Below are 15,960 nucleotides of genomic sequence, written 5' to 3'. Positions count from 1 at the left end.
AATGATAATAATGTAAATTTTATTAATGAAACTATCTGATATTTAAGTATATTGGCGGTGTTGATGATGTGTTGTACATAACCACGACATAGGTATTTAATTCTAATTTTTAATGCTTACAAATTAGGAAATCTTTAAATATTTAAAAAATGAAGGGAGATAGGTATAGGAAACCCTAATAAGAATTAAAAGCTAAGTAAATTTTATAGGCAATAGACTAATAAGATACAGGGTGTTCCAATTAAAATAAGTAAGTTATTACAGCTTGAATTTGTTAATAGAACAATCTAATATTTTGACCACCCTGTAAAAAATAGGTATAGGAAACCCTAATACAAATTGAAAGCTAAGTAAATTTTCTACGCGATAGACTAGTAAGATACAGGGTGTTCTATTTAAAATAAGTAAGTTATTACAGCTTGAATTTGTTAATAGAACAATCTCATATTTTGACCACCATGTAAGAAATTTTGTTACAATAAGCATCTGTTTAAGTATGCTAAATAGTCTGTTATTAAGATCCAAGAAATAATTTGTTACTGCTTCTTAGATTCGTAAATATTAATTTTTTTTCTAAAACCTTACATTTTTATAAAAATCTAAATAAATCAAAACACCCTGTATTTAGGTATAGGGAACCTTTATGAAAGTGTAGCTTATTTTTTAAGGTTAATTCAATAATGTCATCAGATATAGGGCATTCCATAAGAAAAAATATAACTTTGATATACCACTCTTTCTTGGAGCACCCTGTATAATTCACATAATTTTTAGATTGTAGTATTAAAGGCCGTGTATATTTCTGTGAAGAAATTTTTTTAAAATATCAAGTGGTTTTCCGTACAGAGACCGAGGCGGATAAGATGAACCACCCTGTATACCATTTTAAATATTTTCTTTGATTTATAGAGTTTATAATTTTATATTGGGTCCTATAAATAGTGAAAACGTTTTATTATACAAAGTTCTTTTTTATAAAAGTGTAATTGTTTTACTTCATAATCCTCGGAATATTGAGAGACATTTTAAGGTTACTCAAAATACATTAATTATCTTTTTGTAGTTGTTTTTGCCGAGAAAAAATCTAATAAGCTAATTGTGCTTTATTTCCACCGATTTCAAGAGGAAAAATGTTTTAGAATTTTTGAAGAAACTGATTGAAGAGACCAAAAGGTTGGCCAAAAAAGTGGTAAAGTAGGCGGTACTGTAGACTACATTTTAGATAATATTTTTAAAATTGAATAAATTAATTTTATGATTTAAGTATTTATATTAATACAGGGTAATTTACATATATATTATTGTGTTTTCAATTTTATCAATCAAAAGCAAAATAAAAATTAAATTAAATTTTTTTTAAATAACGCGGGCACATAAATTTGATACACCCTGTATATTGAGCTGTAGATATTTCTTAGAATGTAGTTTGGATGTAAGTAGATTTCTCTTTTAATGAGCTTTCCGATGAACCATTAAAGACTTCTGTGAATAATTAAAGTGAAAATAACGATGTATTTAGATTTAAAATGGAAAAAGATTGTTTAGGGTATAGGTAATTATAAATTTCTCGAAATTGATAATTGAAAAGAAAGTTGGAATTTTAATATCTTTATTTCAACACGAGTATATGTTGGAGAGTTTCTCCGAAAGTAATTAGGATTGTCGGAATAATTTTGAAAATGACTGTTTTGTTTGTCGAATGGAAAAGTCGAGGTTTCTGATGCTTGGCAATGTGGAAGGGGAAAAGTAGTTAGAATGATTGAGAGAGTTTGAAAAGGAAGGCATTATGTTTTTAGCATCACTGAGGAACGGTTCGACGTTTTTAGTGGATAGATAGTTAGTAGATACCAGTGGCTGTTTGATAGTGGAGAATAGTGTTGAAAAGTGGAACAAGAGACAGATCAAATTGAGACGAAATACCTCTTTGATTCTGTATTATTGTGAGAAGAAGAGCAGAGAATTTTTGAAGTTTGTTTGAATCGAGTACGTGTCAAAAGAGGCCCGGCTTGTTGGAGAATTGGTGCTGGTATGCTGATAGTTTTGAAGCTGGAGAACGGAGAGGGCTTTGATGAGTAGCCTTTAACATAGTCAACGAGGGAAAGCTGTTTGGGTCACGAGAAGACATCAGAGTGAGTGAAGCAAAAGGTCAGTCAATTTATGTGAAAGAGATTTTTATGTTCGGAAACTAAATTTTTTGAGTAAAAAGCATATGAATTAAAATTCCAATATTTCAAAAAGTAAATAGTAAATATAGGTAATCTTGCGAATACATAAATTTGTTTTGTTTAGTTTGTTTTACCAAAGTCATCGGGAACAAACCGATAAATTGATTATTTTTTTTAACTATAATAAATTTAAGTGGTAAAAATTTCATTCGGACATCTGTGTCCACAGGTTTTTAGATTCGATAGATTTCAGAGTATTGATTTTGATAAATAAAAGACAATTCTGTATTTTTATTTTAATATTTTGCTTTATTTCTTGTCCCTATTTTATCCCGATTAGGATCAACTAAGAGATACTGAACCCACGAGAGAAGATAAGTATAACGTGAGATAATTTGGAATTTTTTTTATAGTATAAAAAGGCACCCTGAGATTTTTTATTCAATTTTTATGTATGATTTGCGACAATTAAATAATTAATCAAATAAATAATAATTAATATAAAATTAATAAAAAGCAGATCATAACAATATATATATTTTTTTATTGTGCGACTTTTTTTACAATCATTAATTGACAGAATTTATTTATTTATCTTAATATGATGCTTATTTAGTCGCGTCCTCTTACTTCGACTGCCTTTTAAATGACCACGAGACCCACCCATTGGACGATGAAAATAATAATTTTGAATAAATTTCAATAATGTAAAACACGTGCTCGCTTTACCTATAAGTTGTAGAAAGCAACTGTCCATTTGCAAATGCACAGGGGAGGTGTCACGCGTGGTGTTGTATACAAACGATTTTTGGCTCAGGTAGGTATCTACCGTTATAAACACAGCTATAACTTCGTTTTTATTTCCAATGTCTTAATAAAATTTTAGGACAGTATTTCTATTATAGGTGGAGTGTCTTTACGTAAAAAAAGTTCTATTTTTTGAAAATACCGAAAATAAAGTAAAAACTCATTTATTTAAAGATAAAAAGCGCTTAATTAGAGACCCTAAATATTGCTTTATGAAAAATAAAAATTTTTGTGAAATTTTCTTATCAAATAAAAACAAAATAAAACCTCTTCTTCTTTTACTTCTTGGAGATCTTTCGATCTGTTCAACTCTGAAGCTGCTTCCTGGTTAATTTCCTGGGAGGAAGTCATTCGTCTTATATGGTTGTACCACATCCTCTTGCGCTGCCTTCCCCATCTTACAATATCTTGAATTTTGCATTGCTCTCTAATGGTTGTATTTCTCACCCTGTCTCTTCTTGTTTTCCCCACTATTCTTCTTAGGGTTTTCATTTCGGCAACCCTTAGTATCTGTTTCGTTTTGTTGGTGTCTTTGCGCAATTTCGTGCTATATGTCATGATCGGTCGTATGCAAGTTTTGTAGATTCTTATTTTGCTATCTGTGTGCATATACGAATTTGATCAGACTATCTCCCACAGACATCCTGAAAATGTAGATGCATTGTCAGAACAACCAAAATAAAACCAAATATCGAAAATATTCAACTTTATTAATTACTTCAGGTGTAAATAAATATATGAACTAAAACTAAACATAAATTTGGCAATATTTTTGGTATAATGTACAACAATTTTAGTAAAATATACTTCTAGTAATACCTAATATTTATAATGTAACACAGAATTCCAGTACAGTTTCAGTATTGTCTTAATACATTTTTACAACACAGGGTGTTCTAATCCAGTCAATACAATTTTTAAATTCGGATCTACCAAACAGTATTATTTGTTTTTTTAAAATATCTAATCAGATATCAGAGAAATAAACATTGATGAGGGAGAGTTAAACGAAGCGTTAAGAGGGTAGGCGCAAAATCTTGGTCCAATGCTATTTAAATGTTTCGAGTCCTGAGAAAACTAATAAATGTTTTTAAAAAATTTAAACGCAGAATGAAATATTACATTATTACCGAGGGCCGAAAGTCTAAGGCATCTACTTGAGGCCTTAAAATAAACAAAAAGTTTCTATTGAATGGAATAGTTGAAATTAAAAATCACACTAAATTTTCTCTTTTTTTTACCTCTATAATTTATTAAAATAAACATCATAGAAGTTTTCAGGGACTTTCGGTCCTCGCTAATATTGCCATCTTTCATTCTGCTTTTAAATTTTTCAAAAATACTTATTAGTTTTCTCAGGATTAGAAAAAAATTTCATTTAAATAGATTTGGACCAAGATTTTTCGCCTTTCCCCTTAAGGAAAATATCACCAATATTTTATACAAAATATTTTATATAAATGTTATATTTATAAAATATACAATTTTCAATAAAACAAATTATTATATTTATAAGTTGGTAACTAAATATTATGGTAACGAAATAGTTTGTTGACTAAATAATATGTTAGGTCATGTCCGACAGTTCTTTTAGGACGGGTTTTGTCATTTCTAAGTTGTGGAAAAGTAAAAGATATTCAGATCGTATGTTCATACAAAAATTTTCAAACATAAATTGTTTAATACGGATTTTAAGAATTTTAAGATTGATTCATTTGGCTTTACAATAATTTCTTAACTTACGAATTCCTAACAGCCTACGAATTTTACTAGCTAGGTTAAAAGAAGAGTCAGAGACAATAGAAATGGTATCGTAATTACAATTTGGTTTTAGAACCATACTCCAGGGAGCTACAAATGTTAAAGTTGATCGAGTGCATTTGATAAAGTGTGTCAGGAAGGGCTTATTCACAAAATGAGTAAACTCGGATACAGCAAGGCAATAATATGCATTCTTTCATCGTATCTAGCCAATAGACAGTTTAGGGTTCAAATAGAACACGTGGTCCAGGCTGGAGTGCCGTAGGGAGAGCTCTCTCTCCCCCTCTCTCTCTCTCTCTCTCTCTCTCTCTCTCTCTCTCTCTCTCTTTCTCTCTCTTTCTCTCTCTTTGTCTCTTTCTCTCTCTCTCTCTCTCTCTCTCTCTCTCTCTCTCTCTCATTCTCCCTCTTTCTTATTCCCCCATTCATTCTCTCCCCCATTACTGAGGATCGTGATTTTCTCCAATACTCCTAACAAATGTCCTCCATTGGTGACCTCCACTGTTCTCCACTGGTAGTCTCCCAGATTGAGTAGTATAATGAGTCCAATAGTGTTGAATTTATCTATCACCATTATTTTTGTATTACCTTTACTAATTTCAAGACCAACTTAATGCTTTCCAACTCAACTCTTCGGAGGAGATTTAGCATTACTTGTTCATTAGTTGTTTTAATTGTAGAGTGATCAGCAATCATAGTGCAAAAAGTAAATTGGAAATTTTTTCCACCAGCCACTGTTACTCCACCTACACGTCCTTATAAAGCCTTCCTTAGGACATGTTCACCATAAATATTTAATAAGTCAGGTTAAACAATCGAATGCCTTCGGGTAGTCAACAAAGCGTATTCATATTATCATAGGTGCTTGAAATCCTCTCAAGCTTTCAATGAGTTGTCTCAGGTTCAGTACTTGCTCACGTGTAACTTTTACATTTACAAATTCTGCTTGTTCCTGCTGTATTTAATAATGTATAGGTAAGTTTAAACTGCTTTTGATGACTCGACCTTAGGTTTAGATAAATACGCCACCATCTTCTTTAACTTGCAATTTCGCAACTTGCTTAGTATTTTACCGTCAAAAACAGAACAAAAACAGTTGATTTGGTTTTTCAAGAAGTCCGACTTTGATAAAAAAGGATCCGAATGAATTATTAGATAAAAATCAACGTTTATAGATAATAAATCAAAAGAAACAGAAAAATGTTGTGTTTTCGAAAAAAATTTAAGGGACATTTTTTCCTTAAAATAAACTTCCCTATGGATTTCTGTGATTATTTTGACTTTAAATATGTTTATCCCTCCGAGAGTAATATTTAACTACATGTAATGGTAATATAACACCGGTATGCGTATTATATCAAATTTCACGCTACCTTTTTTGTGCTTTAGAATAATTAAGAGAGAACCGCGATAGACTGGACCGGGGGTGGCGAACGTGCGGCCTTAAGGCCGCATGTTGCTTGTTCTTGCCCAAGTTGTGGCCTTTTCATAAATTAAAAATTATAAAAAATTTACGATACTAAACGATAAAAAAAAGTTTACGATACTAAAAATACCATTAGTAATCATTTATTCAAACAAAAAAATTGTTTTAAATACCGTTCAATTATTGGACGGTACGCCACTGACTAAGAAGGAAATGTCACATTCTATCTGCTATCACCTCGATTCCTTCCCCGCCACACATTCAATGGAGACTTACCATATCATAGCAAAATACGTTGGCTATCAAGGGGACAAGTTTTGCTAAAAATATTCACCCTGCGTCAACAAATAATTAAATTTTTTGAAGAACAAAAGAATATTGCGATTTATCAGATAAAGAATTTTGTAGAAATGCTGCCTTTTTATGTGACATGAAAATGAAGCAAAATGAATTGAATTTAAACTTGCAGGGAAAAACTAAATATATATACGAAATGTGGCAAAAAATTCAAGCTTTTCGAAAAAAACTTTTATTCTTTAAATCTTTACTAAGTCGATTAGAAATTTCTAAAGAACATTTCCCACAGTTATCGGAAATTATGATGGAGCAAAATTATTCCCCTCAAAATTTGGATGAGTATGTTTCTGTTCTGGATATATTAATTGAAGAATATAATAAAAGGTTCTCAGATTTTGAAAAACTTGTTGTCACACTTAAATTAACTTTCGAACCACACCTTGTTGATATCGACGTAGCGCCCAAAGAATATCAAATGGAATTATTTGAGATAGGAGAAGATAATATCTTTAAATCACAATTCGATTCAAAAAAAGATCCTATTGAAATATGGAAGACTGCATTATCCTCGTCTAAGACAACACGCATTAAGAATTCTTTCATTTTTTGGAAGTACATATTGTTGCGAGGCAACATTTTCATACATGACTCAAATTAAAACCCGCCTCAAAAAGAAGTCAAATAAGTGATGTTCATTTGGAAGATCAACTTAAATTACGTACCACGTCAATTGAACCAAATATTTCTTTTTTGTCATCCAATAAACAACCACAGAAATCCCATTAAATTTTCTGGATCGTAAAATTAAATGTCAAATTTTTTGGAATTTATTAATTGTATGTCATTTTAAAAAATAAACTATTTAATTGCAAAGAAAATTATGTATTTTAATTTTGCATATAAATCCCTTTAATTAAATCGTATATACACTGTGTCCGTAAAGTATGGAACAAATTCTTTTTTAGCTAAACAGAGCATTTTAAGAAATAATCCTGAAATACGTCGATTTTTTATTTTAATTTACCGTATTTTAAAATAATATTCTAATATACAGGGTGAATTACTTACGAGAAATGACGTCACCGTCATTTTTTTTAATGCAGCACCCCCATTTTGTCTTAATTTTCGGATTATTCTAGCTGAGCTGATTCCAAAAATGTATCAAATGTTGATTCAAATTGGTACAGGGTGGACAAAAATACAATAGTTTTGTGTGTGCTCATATTATTAAATTTTAATTAATTTTTGATATTAAATTAAAATATTAAATTAAACAATATCAAAAATTAATTAAAATCAAAAATTAATTAAAATATCAAAAATACAATAAGTATTTTTGATAATATTGTTAATTTAACTAACGCGTTACTTTAAGAACATACACAAAGCTATTGTATTTTTGTCCACCCTGTACCAATTTGAATCAACATGTGATACATTTTTGAAATCAGCTCAGCTAGAGTAATCCGAAAATTGAGACAAAATTGGGGTGTTCCATTTAAAAAAAAATGACGGTGACGTCATTACTCGAAAGTAATTCGCCCTGTATATTAGAATATTATTTTAAAATACGGTAAATTAAAATCAAAAATCGACGTGTTTCAGGATTATTTCTTAAAATGCTCTGTTTAGCTAAAAAAGAATTTGTTCCATACTTTACGGACACAGTGTATATATGGATGCGGCCTTCTCAAAAATGGTAAAATGAAAATTGGCCTTCTAATATAAAAAGGTTCGCTATTCCTGGACTGGACTAATATTTACGTCTATAAAGTATTTAAAATAGCTTTTGAAAAACTATTTTCATATTTAATTCGTATTTAGAATTTAGATATACAACTTAGCAATCACAATTTCGTTATATTTTTATTTGTATCAAAAATACTGATTTTAAGTATGGGAAAATGAAAAAATTAATAGACTTCGCTTATATTTTACCACATACGACCGGTTTCGCTTTCTTTATGCCTTGCAAAACATCATCAGGTCTCCGGTACAGCAAAATTAAATGTTGAAATTACAATAACCAGAATTAGTATGCTGTCTGGTACAAATCGAAAACAATAAATTGATCACTTTTACTAAATTTACATTCAAGATGTAGTAGAAATAAACAAACCAAGACACGTTAAATGCTACTAGGAGCACTCCCGAGTCATAATTTACAATGTGTAAACTTTGGAAATCATGATTTGGGATTTACAATGTATAAACTTTGGAAATCATGATTCGGGATTTACAATGTATATATACATTATAAATTATATGATTTGGGAGTGCTCCTAGTAGCATTTAACGTGTCTTGGTTTGTTTATTTCTACTGCATCTTGATTTTAAATTTAGTATAGTTATTTAGTTAATGAGTTTATTAGTGCAGCTAAGCCCAAGTCCATCAACTCCCAACTAGACACAACTGAACTATGAGTATGATAACACATATACAGGGTGTTAGTAAATAAGTATGAAACATTTTAAGGGCTAATTCGACATGAAAAAATAATGCCGGTTTGATCTATAATATATGTCCGCAAATGCTTTGTGTCCGCGATACGGGGTGTTGAAATTTTTATTTCAAACTGCCAATTTATTTATTGCTCTAAGACCAGTTGAGCTATGAAAATGAAATTTGGTGAGTTTTAGAAGGTACCAGACCATTACCCGTACGAAAAAGATGAATATAAAATTCTTCTGTTACCTGTAAAGGAGATCATTTTAAACATTTCTTGCAGATTTGTACCTAGTTTAAATCTTATTAGTAATATTTTCTGTTATTGTTCTAGTTTAGTATTATTATATTGGATAGTTCTTGATAATGAATTAAGAAATAAAAAATGCGCGCCAGGATGTTTTATTTTTCGGCAAAATATCGCAAAAGATGGATAAGACGTAGTGAAATAAGAAGTGATTACTGGTAGAGGTGGTAAATTATTGGTATAAACATATAAATGTATATTACATTACTAATTTTCCCACTTTGATGCATGAGCTTAGAACTAGTTGACTTCAGTCATAATAATTATTATAAGTACGACGTCGAAAAACATTTTATTTTAATTTCCCATGTTAGAACAAATTATTGAATAAATTAAGACAGATGCTAGTAAAAAAAAACATTAATTAGTAGATATTTTCATTATAAATCAAACTAATAATAAAAATACCTCAACTAAAATATTTTACTAAACGTCATACGTATATTATTCCGACTGAAGTCAACTAGGTAGAGCTCATGTCTAAAGGTGGGAAATATCTTAATGTAATGTTAATTTATAGGTTTATACCGATAATTTCCCACCTCTACTAGTTTCATCTCTTTCTATTTCACAACGTATTACGTTTTCCATCTTTTTCGTTATTTTGCCGGTTATTAGCGCGCTCATCACTGTATAATATTGGTTTGATCAATTTATTGTTTTCAAATTGTACCAAACAGCATATTAATTCTGGTTATTGTAATTTTAGCATTTAATTTTGCTGTACCAGAGACCTGACGGTGCTTTGTTAACTATAGAAAGCAAAACCGGTCGTTTGTGGTAAAATATAAGTGGTTGTGAGTAAGTTTATTAATTTATATCATTTTCCCATATTTGAAATGGACTCACACAGGTAACATATTCAACATTTGAATACTGATTTTATTTACAATATATTCATCTCGGCGAAAAGTCGTACCCGTTTTGATGTAGGCCCGCACTTCTAAAATTACCGTTGTTACCATAGAACCCGGAATAGTTTCCATATACCGTTCTACCAAAATTTGGCGCTCTCATTGCTTTTTCGTTACTGTACACAGGGTTGTAATTGTGAAGAAGATTATGGGAGTGGTACATGGGTCCGTAGTTACAAATATCTGCGGAATATGGTTGTCCTATTGTACTGAGTCCTGCTGAAAGGATGTTGGATTGTAGGAGTGGAGGAGCTGTAGACTGGGTGGTATTTTGATACCGATTTTGGAAGATCATTGAGGGGTGGGTTTGTCGAGTGTTTTCCGTCGAATGCAGATTTTGGTCCTGTGTATCGTCATCTGTAACCAAAAATAAATACTTAAAGGCCTGTATCCCGCGTACCAAAAAAAAAATTGATTAATAGCGAGCTGTGTCTAGTAGGACAAACTTTGACGTACGGGAACACTGGAACAGGGGAAGTTATAATTGTGGAACAGTTTAAAAATTTGGAACATCAGATTACGAAAATGCCCCATATATTTTGTCGGACAGAACTTCCAATTGATTTGTTACCGTTTCATTATACTCTCATGCTAAAATCAGACTGCTATTTATCACCAATATAATTCCTGTCATTTCACATGTTCTTCGTGTTCCACTCATTAAAATTCCCAGTTGGTGATAAACACCAGTCTGATGTTTGCATGAGAGTTTAATGAAATGGTAACAAATCAATTATTGGAAGTTTTCGTAGTCTGACGTTCCAAATTTTTAAAGTCTTCCACGTCTAAAACTTCCCCTGTTCCAGTGTTTCCATACATCGAATTTGTCCGACTAGACACCGTTAAGCTATTATAGTTATTTTCCTAACCAGTGCAGAAAGTCATACTTTTCCGCACGCGACTGCAGTTTGCCGAAGGACGCGAAGCGGGAGTTCGGCAAGCAGTCGAGTGCGGAAAAGAGACTTTCTGCAAGCGTTAGGAACAATATTTTTTCTACGAGTCTTTAAAAAATGACCAAATCTTAATCAATTAATTTAAATTTAATGAAAATACATACACAAATTAATTCTTTGACAAGGTTGTCAAAACCAAAGTTTCAGCATAATAATTGGTTAGCATGACGACGATCTTGGTTTCCATGACGACGATTCAAAACCACTGTTATTGTCTACTGATTTGACTTTCGAATATTATATCAAAATTATTTTATTTCATCGAATTCTCGCGATAATTTCATTAAAACATGAACACAATAAGATATTTTTGAAATAAATTAGTAAATAATATCTAAATATTAGTTTATTGCATGTATTATAATTACTTTAAGGCTATATTAACATATCTAAACACGCGTGCGGAAAAGTAAAACGCGTGCGACAAAGTAAAACGCGTGCGGAAAAGTAACCCGCGTGCGGAAAAGTAAAACTTTCTAAACTAAAATGAGTGCGCGAAAGTCGACATTTTTGCACGCTCGTAGAAAAACAAATTTTCAGCTTGCTATTAATCAACTTTTTTTTAGTACGCGGAAACAGGTCTATTATAGTTACTGATCAAATAAAATAAAATCAAAATGTAAATCCGTACAGGTTGAAACAAATTTTATATAAAATTTCAGGTGAAAACAAAATATATTTTCAAGAAAATATAATATAATATACTAAGTGATTATTATAAGGGGATCATTGTTTAAATAATGAAAAATGGGTTATTTTGCGGGGTTTTAAATGGGTTTTTACGATTTTTTCTGCGAAGTTGAAAGAAAAAGCTTTTAATTAAAACTTACCTACTAAATTAAATTTGACCCTTAATTTATTTAACTCTTTATAGATCAGTGGTTGATTTTTCGACCACTTCACTTATGGTACCTATGAGCTAGTAATTGTCACAAAAAGTTACCGAAGTGCCAACTTAGTGTTTGTAAATAAACTTTACCCAAAAATGAACACCACAGAAAAAAACCCGGCAACGTTGCAGCTTTGTGGTTGATTTTCCAACCACAACCCATCATAGACTTTGAAATTTTTTAAATTTCCAAAAGTAGTTTTGCCCAATAAAGGGTTAAATCATTATAAATAATGATTTAGTTTTCCAACGACAACCCATCATAGACTTTGAAATTTTTTAAATTTCCAAAAGTAGTTTTGCCCAATAAAGGGTTACCTAAATCATTATAAATAAAGCTTGAAAAACGATTTTGCAAAAAATTATTATTTGCATTATAGACGAGCCCCCCCTCTCGATCTCAGGTCACCCGCTCTACCACTGAGCTATATTCCCTTTGCTTTGACAGGTTACAAGATTTCTCATACATACTGACAAATTTAATAGACCAAGTGAAGTATACAAAAATACTTTAAATATACTTACTATTATTATAAAATATCTTATTCCCGGGCAAGACAAATCCAAAAACACAAAAATTATAATAAATATATTTACTAAAAACACTAATAATCTATTCTTTTTACGCACACCTTATTTGCGCTACATAAAGATGTAGCGACTAATACCATACTGTCGGTGTGCGCATGCGCCAGGGAATTTAAAAATTTACCCTCGTGCCTAAAGAAGTATAACTTCAAAAATAAAATCACGGTTTTTTTCGTTTAAGTCGCTACAACTCTGTTCCATTTTAATATTTTTTCTGAAATTTTTATAGTATATATTTCTCACCTTTCTGAAGACAATGGAACTTCCATCAAGCTTTCAGTCTTATTCTAATAAAAGTTATTTTTCAGAGACTTTTTAGAGATTTTTTTAAAAGAAATTTAACTTTTTAATCGCTATTATGCTAAAATACTATTATGCAGTATAAATAGAGTACAAAGAAGTTTTCTGGAAAGTTTTAGATCAAAATGTTTCATAGAAAAAAGATGATGCAACTTTTAATATCGACGTTATAAATCCTCAAAATAAAGTTTATTTTTGAGATACTGACCATGAGTGGTAAATGGCTAATTTTGGTCTTGCTTTATATTTTTGATGGTGCTGAAAACGAAAATGAAGTTTATTTTTAATTTTGAATGTCAAGATGTTTTATTTCTTGCATAAAAACGGCGCCTCATATAAAAAAAGAAGAAACATTTTTTTTACAAATTAAACGATGCATTTAAAAATGATTTTTAATTTGAAATATCTGAGCATAAAATTCTTATTTGTATATCAAAACATGAGCAATAGGTAACTAACTACCTCTTAAAACGCACCAAATTCCATTGCATATCTCAACCAGTTGCAGGGCAACAAATAAATCGTCAGTTACAGTTACTAACACCCTGTAATTGTAACTGTAACTCTATAACAAAGAATCAATTGATTTTTGAGTCTTTTGCAATGAGAACCTTTGATCAGCTGATCAGCATGACCAAAGCTACTACCTCTCTGCAAAGATTCGGCCCACTTAACTGAAGATTTACATAAGAAAAAAAGTATTGGGTCCTTTGGGTAAAAAACAGTAATAAATAAAAATTCGTTAGTTATCTCATTTCTTCGATTTTAAAGTATTAAACCTCGACAATAGTATTTTATTTGAAGTTAACAACATAAAAAATACTTTAATTCGTTTAAATGTTTTCAATTGCTTAAGTATTGGTAGGTACATTTTTGTACCAGACTTCGCTTCGTTTATATTGCTATTGACATTGTATACTGTTTGCATTGTTTTGCTGATAAAACTTCACTATTCTATTCAAAGAACCATCTTCCAAATATTTATTCGATCAAATTCAACTTTATTTGGTTTCCATATACACAAAAAATTAAACCAACAAAGCACTGTCTATTCAAATTTGATTTCCTCCAAAACTCTATCAAAGCCCATCTTTAAAAAGATTTATGTCCAAAGTCGTTACATAAAATAAAAAGCTTTATTTTCATTGTCTAATTGGAAGAATATGCAGGTTTGGACTGGGAAGATTGGTCAGATACATTCTAGAAAATTGACGAAAACGTAATAGCCCGTTGATATTTAATTTTAAAAAGCCAATCCATAATTAATTACGCCAGCATCATCATCATTCAATCTTCGCTTGTCCACTGCTGGACATAGATCTCCCTCATAATTTCCCATCTGTTTCCATCTTGTGCCTGTCGCATCCAATTCCTATGGCAAAGTTTCAGATCGTGACCTGCGTGACCTGCCTAGTTCTACTTCAGTGTGGCTATGCTCTCTGCATGATCAGTCATGGTAGGGGAACCCAAGCGGGGATTTTTGCAGTTACTCGAGCGCGTCAGATTATTACATGGTGAGAAACCTGAAAATGTACCTCTACCATATTATAATGGCTTTTAATGCAAGGGAGTTCGTTAAGGGGGGGCCGAAAAAAAAATCTATCCTTAAAAATATCCGAAATTGTCAGATTAAGATAAGATAAGTTAAGTACATGCAAAACAGTGTATATTTCAAAAATCTGATGCTTTGAGCGGGGCGTAAGGAAATGGGTGAGTCCCAAAGTTTCACAAGAAAAAAGCGAATATTTCGCGAAATGAATGACATCAAAAAACTAAAAATATATGTACTCAATATTTATCAAAAATCTATCGAATGATACCAAACACGACTTCCCACAGAGAGGGGTGGGGGGTAAATTTAATATTTTAAATACGAATCCCGGGATATCTCGCGAAATGAACATCAGATCGACAAACTGAAAAATACACTTATTCAATATTTTAGAAAAATCTATAAAATGGCACCAAACATAACCCCCCACGGAGGAGAGGTGGGGGTTACTTTAAAATCTTAAATGGTAGCCCTATTTTTTATTGCAGATTTCGATTCCTTACGTAAAAATAAGTAACTTTAACTCGAGATATTTTTTCGAATTATAGATAAATGGGGCTATAAATCTAAAAAAAAAAGATTGTTGGAAATGTAAAATTAAATTAAAAATGGAAAATCTCCACTGAAATGGAAAACTTTACTTAACTTGTTTTTGTTTTAGGACTCAATAATCACAACCCAAAGCGCTCGAGTGACTGCACATTTAGCATACTTTGCTCCCCTACCATCACTACTGATCTTCGTCGTAGCGGGCAGTTTGGGATCTTGGCTTGCTGTGAAACGCCCAACATAGCACGCTCCATCGCCTTTTGAGCCACACGGATCTTTTGCACTGTTCTCCTTGTCACGGTATGGTAGCTTTGGAAACTGCTGCACGAAAGATTTCTGCGAATTAGACTAAGAGCCGCTATAGGTGAAAATTCTTAATCATTTTAGGCACGACGGGACCCTATAACTTAAATAGTAGAACCTAAAAGAAAACGTTTAAACACTGTGCCGTCACTTTTCAGTGGCACATGCGTCTACAGTGGCGCATCAAACTTTCCACTTATGGACGGGATACATAAATTAAAAAATACCCTCCCTAATTACCAGAATTTAATTTTTTTCATTTTTTTAAGTTTTATGTGATTAAGACATAAGATTCATCGTAATTTTAACCCACCACCCCCTTCTCCCTGCCCCCACCATCAAAAACTTTATTTTTCGATTTTATTTTTTTTTTGGTGGGATGCAATCAATTTTAAAATTTCAAAAAATTTACACGCATAGTTAAGGGTTTTATAAAATACGTCTATTTTTTATAGACCTGTAGGTTGAGTGTACATAACCTCAAAGAAATTTTAAATTTTTTTTTTTTTTGAAAAAAAGTATATAACTTTTTTTTGGGGATAGTTGCAGATCTAATTTTTTCTTAGTCTTGTGTATTTTATCAAAGACTATATTTCTAATTTTTTTCAGATTTTTCTGTAATGTTGGTCACCTTCAAAAATCCAAAAAACTGTTTTTTAAGGGGGTTTTGGGGGGTTTGAACGTGTTTTTCTGACTTTTAAATATT

General features: G+C 31.2%; 1 protein-coding gene across 1 annotated transcript in view; it reads right to left on the bottom strand.

Annotated features, from left to right (window-relative positions):
* Window positions 1–3,663: 3,663 nt before the first annotated feature.
* The window catches only part of LOC114327750 (T-box transcription factor TBX10), a 123,902-nt gene continuing 111,605 nt past the window's right edge, over window positions 3,664–15,960 (bottom strand). Inside the window, exon 9 of the mRNA XM_050647887.1 lies at window positions 3,664–10,477. Coding sequence (XP_050503844.1) covers window positions 10,104–10,477 — 374 coding nt within the window. The 3' untranslated portion in view covers window positions 3,664–10,103. The remainder of the gene's footprint in view (window positions 10,478–15,960) is intronic.

The sequence above is a fragment of the Diabrotica virgifera genome, chromosome 3, assembly GCF_917563875.1.
Source record: "Diabrotica virgifera virgifera chromosome 3, PGI_DIABVI_V3a".
NCBI classification, from domain to species: domain Eukaryota; kingdom Metazoa; phylum Arthropoda; class Insecta; order Coleoptera; family Chrysomelidae; genus Diabrotica; species Diabrotica virgifera.
Note: the sequence above shows the minus strand (reverse complement) of the source record. Positions and strands in the feature narration are given on the sequence as shown.